Source organism: Onychostruthus taczanowskii, unplaced genomic scaffold (assembly GCF_017590055.1).
Source record: "Onychostruthus taczanowskii isolate IOZ18803 unplaced genomic scaffold, ASM1759005v1 scaffold139, whole genome shotgun sequence".
Classification (NCBI taxonomy): Eukaryota; Metazoa; Chordata; class Aves; order Passeriformes; family Passeridae; genus Onychostruthus; species Onychostruthus taczanowskii.
The window spans coordinates 1198304-1206364 of NW_024498562.1; the positions used below are offsets into that span (position 1 = coordinate 1198304).

Sequence of the window (8061 nt, forward strand, 5' to 3'; positions counted from 1 at the left end):
CTCATCTAAACTGAAACTATTTCCAGCAAAAAGGGGGTACCTGCTAACCAGCTCATCTCCCTGGCATGGCAGAATGGGCCCCTCCTGACTCTCCACAGTAAACACCTCTTTTCAGCAAGCACACTCAGGAAAAGGAGAGACTGTCCTTAGGGAATTCAGGGGAATGGGCAGAAAGTACTGAAATAAATAATTTGAGGACATCCATAGCAAAGTTTTCCAGTGATATTCATTTCATCACCGTACAGCAGTCTCTGTGGGAAGTATTAAAGCCCTCAAAAGCATGAGAAACAAATTCATGCCAGAAAGAAATGAGAATAAATGCTAAAGAACATTCCTGCTCTGCTCTCCAAGGACAGCCACCTCTCACTCCTTCCATGAGAAAAGGTACTGCTCCTTTTAATTGCCAGAAGGTCAATAGAGACAACCTCTCCAAAGGAAAACCATTTCTCTGGTTAGCACACAAATGCACTGGCTTCTCCCTGACCTCCCTTTGGAGTTCAGAGTCCCATAAGAACAAAACCAAAAGGCACAAAGCAAACATGAAAGCTCCAAGCTACCTTAAGTCCTGCCCCCTTCCATTTCCCTTCATGCCCTTCGTGTGTCACTCCCCACCTGTCCAGTGACACCCTCGGGTGTCAGGAGCCCTGCACACTCCTTTCCTGACGTGGTCCAACACTCCCCACCTTCCTCCAAGCTGCTGCTGTAAAGAGGCTACGGCTGCAGCCCCAGTGCAGCAGGTGCTCCCTCACAGATCCCAACAAACACACACAACTATTTCAACAGAACACTGAGACACAGGCAAAGGACTCCTTTCTGAAAAGCTCACCCACCTGGCAATAACACTGTCAAATCCAGGGAAATCAGTTCAACGCTAAGCTGTTCCACATGGGCCCTTTCCCGCACTCCCTCACTGCTCCTCACACTGTTATTACTGACCACCGGCCAAGGACTAGGAACTCCTCAGCTTGGCCATAAAGAGGAGATGTAGCTCTGAATTGTAGTTTTCCAGTCTGCAACCAAATCTAAACTTAGCAAAAACCAAAACAAGGCTGAGAAATAAGCTGCACAATACCATACAAGAAATATCATCACAACCCTTTATGTTGGTGTCCCTTCAAAGGACGCTTATGGGCATATTGTCTTGAAATGTTAATGAGTTAAAACTATTGTCCCCTCTAGCAGGACTTACATTACTCCACATGCCTACAATGTCATCGCAGTTTCCTTCTTGTAACAACCCCTTTATTTGGAACCATAAAGATAAATCTACAATAAATTAACAGAGCCTTACACCTATTTTAAGCGATGTGGGGTTTTCCCCATTTCCTGTTCCTTCTGACAGTCAAAAATGGGCATTTGGAAGCAGGGCCATCCAAGCCACAGAGCAGCAGTTTTCCTTCCCTCAGCACCACAGGGCAGTTTGTGGGAAGCCCTTCAAGGAAAGATTAGAACAAGCAGCAGCAATGTTTGCCTTGAGCTGATATTTTGCCTGTCAATCACAAATGTATTTTAAGATAAATCTTGATGCTAAATGAAGCACATGCATTGTAGTATTTCCTGTAACATTCTTTTTTTACTAAAATACACTTAGAGACTTTTATCTTAACCAATACTTGCCTTTTTCCTTTTTGTAATGTTTTTTGAGTGCCAGGAGTTCCTTCTTGTTTTAAAGACATAGAGTTCTACACCACAGACTCTGTTACATTTCAGTTCCTACAGTATTTTTGTAAAGGCATTATTGAATATTGTAATTGAAATAATTATACTTGGCAAACAAGCAACTTAAGTACACAGTGGAATGTGCTCTCTCTCCTTTCTTTTCCAACACTGCTCAGTTTTCCATCGGTTTGCAAATGTCAGTAGTCTGCTCTTCCATTACCATGAATGAGGAGTTTTTTTGAGTACGAGTAACCAGGCTGAAGTGGTACACAGCCTTCCACCCCACAGTAGCTAATTTAATTTCTTCTTAACTGCTGCCCCTCTGCATTCGTACACTCCTGGGAACCACATGCAATAGCTCAGATCATTCTTATGAAAAGGGCACAAAGCACGGCTCAGCTCCTCTCAAGACACAGCTCTGCAAGTATCAATCTCCCCAAGGATGAACTGGGAGCAGCAGTGTCTTTGTGCAGGGACAAGGAAACCTCGCTAACTCCAGCACAGCCTGGTTTTCCCCCATCTTTCTTTACACGACTTAAAAACTTACGAGGTGTACTCCAAGTATCTTTGGGATTTGTTCCAAGCAAGTCAGATTTAATAATAAAGGATTTAGTTACAATCAGTAATTAGTCATTTTACTGACAAGTTTTTAACAAGACTTGCCATGGTTATTAGTGTACTGCAGAAAGGATCTGCAGTAGGAACTGAAACAAAAATCCCGAGGGCAGATTATTTCAGCGTATCAGGCAGCACCACCCCAGGATTTCCACCACATGGACAGTTTTTAACAGCTCGAAGACAGGTAGATGTTGCACAGTGATGACAGATCCTTTGGCTCCAGTCCTGAACACACACAACACACACACTGCTGGTCCCTGTTGTTTTACTGGGCTAACACGCTCACTGCTACCACTTGCAGAGCACAGATCCTACCCTGCGCTGAGGAGATGAGATGAAAACAAATCACACTTCCAAACGCTGGATTTTACTGGGCAGTCATAAAAAATGAATTCATCACCAGAGTCCTCTATAAACTTGTGTGCATCTGAAGCCAGGATACTTCCAATGCGTTTTTCATGAAACCTGTATGTGCAAGTTTTGCCTTGTACTAACCAGCAGCGGTTTAAAATGCCAAAGTTATAAATACGAAATATTAAAACGTTTCTGGCATCACATTTCTCAAAGAACTTAAGTTGCAAGAATTTGCAACACAATGTAAGAAATCACTTCAAAATCTATTTCAAGGTGATTGCCATTTTCATAAAATGACTCTTTTCCTAATATCCTGAAAAACACATTTGTTGATTTGAAAAATATAAAAATCATAGTGACTTGGAAAGCAGATCAGATGAAGGCAAACATCAGCACTAGCACCACAGAAACTGCTGAAATGCTTTGGTGTTTGTTACGTGTTTCACTGCTGGGGTGGTCCAAGCCTTGCACGGGCTCCATCAAACTGAACCAGCTCAGATGTCCAAAGCACACGAACGAACCCAGCTCACGTTTAATTTCACAATACAAAACCTCACGTTTGGTGTTCCAGAGTTTTTAAGGGTTTCTTTCTTTTTACTAGAGGCACTGAGGAGAACTTCAGCCCCCTACGGGCAAGCAGGCGAGCGAGGGCTCTGCGGGCTCCGGGCGGATCCCGGGCCCGGCGCGCTCCGCACCCGGCACCGGGCGGGTCCCACGGGGGAACGGCGGAGCCTCACCCGGGCACGGCCGGGAGGCAACCCCGGGCACCGGGACGCCATGAGCGGGGTCAGAAGGTGTGCTGCTGGTACCGCGGCTGCCTGCCGTGCTGCCCCGGCCCTGCAGCGGTTTGCTCGGCACGCCGGTGGAACTCGCTCCCGCGGCGCCGGCAGAGCCGCACGGCCCGGCCGGGCCCGCCCCTCACTCCGCCCGGCCGCAGCCCCGCGCCCCGCCGCGCTACTCACCACCTCGGCCAGCTTCAGCCTGCCCAAGGTGCCCCGCAGGTAGTCCAGGTCGCAGCGCAGGCCGCCCAGCCCGCGGCGCTGGCTGACGGGCTCCGTGGTGGGCTGGTAGGGGCTGCTGGCCGCCGAGATCATGGAGGCGCTGGACGCCTCGCCGTCGAAGCCTTCCAGGTCATCGCCGTTCCTCATGGTGCCGGTGCCGCGAGTGCCGCCGGGGAATGGCCGCGGGCTCCGGGCCGAGCGCCGCGCTCAGCTAAGGCAGCGAGGACTGCATGACCACCCCGCGCCCGCCTCAGGCGCAGCGGTGCGGGGAGCGCCCGGGCAGCATCGCGCGGAGCGGGGCCGCGCTGCGGTGCGGAGAGACGCGCAGGGTGCGCGGAGCGGAGCCGCGCCGTCCCGGTGCAGAGCCGTGCCCCGGCCGGCGGCGCACAGCCCGGAGCGCCGCAGCCCGCCCCGCCGCTCGGAGGCGCGCTCCCGGCTCCGCTGTCCTGGTTCTGATCCCGATGCAGATGCCGGTCCCGATCCCGGTACCGATCCGATCCCGGTTCTGGTTCTGGTCCCGGTCCCGGCAGAGAAGCCCAGCTCCGAGCGGCGCCGCCGCAGCCGCTCCTCCCCCTGCGCGGAGCGGAAAGGGCGGGCAGGGCCCGCCCCCCCGGCTTTCTGCAGCCGCTGCTGGCACCGAGCTGCGCAGCGGCCCCAGCTCGGCCGGCTCGGGGCCGGCTCGGAGCACGCTCAAGGCTCCGGGACCTGCCCCGGGCTCACGGCCGAGCCCCTGCGCCGACACTGCGCCCGAGCGGCTCCGGCAGCGGAAACCTCCGCGCCGTTCTTCCATGAGTGTTGTCTTTCGAGACAGTGACGTTTTCCAAGGTAGCCTTGACTGGCTCTGAATCAGGTTTTGGGGGTGCTTTTCCTTGTGCTATGTCACGACAAATAATGACAAATTGCAGCATAACCTGGCAAATCCAGGTGAGGGAAATGCTGCTAAGGATTGGGGTTTTTTTAAACACAGCCGTACTGCTGTGTACCATGGTGAAGTTCACGTGTTCAGAGTTGCATCCTGTGATCTGCCATGGTTATCAGCCAGGCTCTGATGGACCCATGCTCCTGTTCTTGTCACTGATAGTCTGCACTGTCACCTGTTCCACGTTACAGGACTTGAACACATTAACTATTCTAGCATCTTCCTCTGGCCTCCAAGAGTCTGACTGCTACAGTTCTGTTTTCCATGAACACTGTGGATTATCCACCTGGGGATTTGCTTTCCAGTTACCTGTGTGTTCTACTTCATGTCTCCCTTTCAGTTCCCTTTGATCCCTCTTTTCATAGGTTCTGCCCTGTACACATGATTTTTAATTTCAAGATATTTTTCTTGTGTCATTTGGCTTCTGAATAAACATCTCCAAAGAAGGAGGGGCGAGGAGAGAGAACCAGGGAAAGAGCCAGGGGTTTGTTCACCACTAACAGTCACAGCTTGGTTTACTGGAGCTACAGCTGACTGTGCAAAGTCCTTCCACGGCTTCTCTGCTACACCCTGTGTAGCAGGGCGAGGCAAATATTCTCAAGCAAGGTGAAGAGTTGGGAGATGTATAAAAGAAAGTCACTGCCCTTTGGTGAAGGGAGAAAGGCAGGCAAAGAAAAAAATAAGAAAACTTGAGCAAAGCATAGAGAAAGAGGGTAACTCTTGCTTGTGTCACATGAACCCGGCCTAACAATAGGAAATCACGTAAGGGGAAAATCTCGCTGTGGCACAGGGCTGGACTAATAGGTGTTTACAGTCTCTTATTTCAGTTCTTGTATAACTCTGGGGAAATCAGAACTGTCACAAAGCTCTTTTTCTTGCAGGAAGCATCACGAGTATGTGGTTGTCATTTAGGAGAGTGTCTCTGGATTGTAACTGAGGGCTCCATGGCTGTTTCAGAAACACAGGTTATGCATATTTACTTGCAGAGACATTTAACCTTTATTTTGCAGGACTCCTGTTGCAGTTCTGAAAAACTGTCCTGAGCAAAACAAGGAAAACATCTCTGAAACATCTAGTATTAGTGTGGTCAATCTTTTGCAATTCTAACCAAAACACGTCAGTGTGTTGAAAGAGAATCTAAAGGTGTGGTGAAGAAGGACAAAGGGGGAAGGTGGTTGAGTGGTTTAGCAAAAGGTGAGGTGGTAGGAGATCTTTATTCTGGCTTGTTGATTAGTTCCTCCAGCACACCCTTCTGCAAACTTTTTAATAACTTTCTTCTCCCCTGGAGTGGAGGACATGAAGTGTAAATGTATTTAAATCACGAGAGCAGTTTGGGGGTGCTGGGAGGCGCAGACACACTGAACCCGTCTGGTTTTGGGCAGCCAATTCCGGGGGTAGGGAGAGCACAGCGAGTGAGCTCTGCTCCAGCAGCATGTTCTGGGGCAAGAGCAGGGCTGGTCCCAGCGTGTGCTGAGTGTCCCGGCTCCAGGGCAGCTCCTGGGTGTCCCGGCTCCAGGGCAGCTCCTGAGTGTCCCGGCTCCAGGGCAGAGCCCTGCCAGGAGTGTCCACACTCAGCCCAGGCTGGGCTGGGATCCCTGGCGCGCTCTTGGATGGGTGGGTGGGCTGGACTGGCTTGGCAAGGCCTGCCGAGGCTGCTGCCAACATTTAACAAAGGAATCCTTTACACACGTTCTTGCCTGATACGGCACCTTTACAGCTCTGCAGCACGGGAAGGAAAAAAATGTCTACGTTTAATATGTAAATAGGAGTAATGATCCAGGAAAAAGGTCACTGCATTCATCCCGGATCAGATCGCTCTTAGATAACTTCGGCTTTGCGAGTTTCCAGCATAGCCTGCCATTCCATTGTGTGCCTGCTCACGGGGACCAGGAAAATGGGGAACTGGGTCACTGATCAGCACTCAAGACACCACCGTAGTATCGAGCTAATCAGATCAGGGAATTAATCACTGAGTTCTTCACATCCAGCTAAAATGCAACTGAAGAGTGAAAACAAGGAAGAAGCAGCACTGAGGGAAAAAACCAAGTATGCTGTTCACAGACACTGTAATTAAATTATCTGTTTGTTACAGAACAGTTAGGTCAGCTTTGACAGAATTAAAAACTCCCCATCAGAAAGAATCTCCAAGACACTGGTCATAAATTAAACCCAGCTGGTGAATTAGGTGTAAAAGGCAGTTGAAAGAGAATCTTAAATATTCTCAGTGAACAAAATGAACAGAGACCCTCATCTCTCAACCTTCATCTCAGATATTCCTACAGCCTCTCATGAACTTGTGAACCAATTGTGGGTTCTTTTCATTAAGCACATATAAATGCTATTTCCAAGATTAAAACTGTGATTCTATTCCAGCAGAATAGGAATATCAATTCAAACCAGATTTTAAAGTGCTTTTATGTAGTTTAAACACACTTAAAAGTATTTTAATGCTTAAACATAAAATTTTGTAGATCTGAACGGTGCTTATTAGGAATGGTGCTTTAATGCAGTGGAGAGTGTAAAAGGCATTAGAATCCTAACGGGAAAGTTCCATCTGTGCGAGTACCTGAACAGAGCCGGGAGGTTCTTTAAGAAAAGGCTCCGGGATTTCCACGTGACCTCCAAGGGAAGGAGCGCTGCCAAATTCCAGCGGAGCTGAGCGGTGATTAGAGTTTAACTTCGGCATCAGACGGGAGGCTTTTTTCTCCTTGAAATTCTCGATGTAAAAAGTGCTGAAGCTTTTTTCTTAGCTTTTCAGTTGGGGGAAAAGAAAAAAGCCAAGCCCCACCCTCAAAAGCTAATAAAGAACTTGCTTTAGGAAAACATCTGGTAGCTTTAAGTGCCTCAGTGCATGGAATTGTGCATTTTCCCAGTGTGGGAGCATGGTGTGCACAGTGGTTCTGAAGCCATGAGCAGCACGGGAGGTAGGCAAATCATTTTGCCGAGTCAGAAGTAGGAATTAATACAAGAAGAAGAAACTGCAAGTTCTGGCACAGACTTTAAGGAGAAGGAAAACTGTCTGGGCTGGAGCGGAGTTGTGAGGTCAGTTCTCTGTAATGCTGCTGAACAGTGTGACAATCACTTGGGGAACAGTGAGGAGACCCGGATTGCACAGCTGGGAGTCAGAACCAGTCCTACCAACGGAGGAAAGGGGTCAAAGCACAGCCCTGCCAGCTGAGGAGAGTTCAGGGACAAGCAGAGAGGAGAACGGAAAGAAGCTGAGATGAAGGGCAGCCTCTAAGAGCTTCTTGCAGTTCCACGGGCCGAGCGCACCGTGCCCTTTGGCCAGGGTCTCTGGGCATACACCACAGCAGTGAGGGACTCCCGGGCTTCTCACCTGCTTAGAAAAGTGCAGCTTCAGTAGCCAGCAGTGGTAGTGACTCTTACTCCTCTCCTCAGCTACAACATTGCCCCGTGCAGACTTTCACCACCTCCACCTGGATTCCAGCCCTGAGGCCTTGGAAAACCGAGCAGCCCGGGAGCCCCCCCGGCTGCAGCCGCTGGGGACAG

At 49.8% G+C, this 8061-nt stretch overlaps 1 protein-coding gene across 1 annotated transcript in view; it reads right to left on the bottom strand.

Annotated features, from left to right (window-relative positions):
* CMTM4 (CKLF like MARVEL transmembrane domain containing 4) overlaps nucleotides 1-4181 on the bottom strand; it is a 37503-nt gene extending 33322 nt beyond the window's left edge. Inside the window, exon 1 of the mRNA XM_041397387.1 lies at nucleotides 3594-4181. Coding sequence (XP_041253321.1) covers nucleotides 3594-3779 — 186 coding nt within the window. The 5' untranslated portion in view covers nucleotides 3780-4181. The remainder of the gene's footprint in view (nucleotides 1-3593) is intronic.
* Between the last annotated feature and the right edge of the window lie 3880 nt (nucleotides 4182-8061).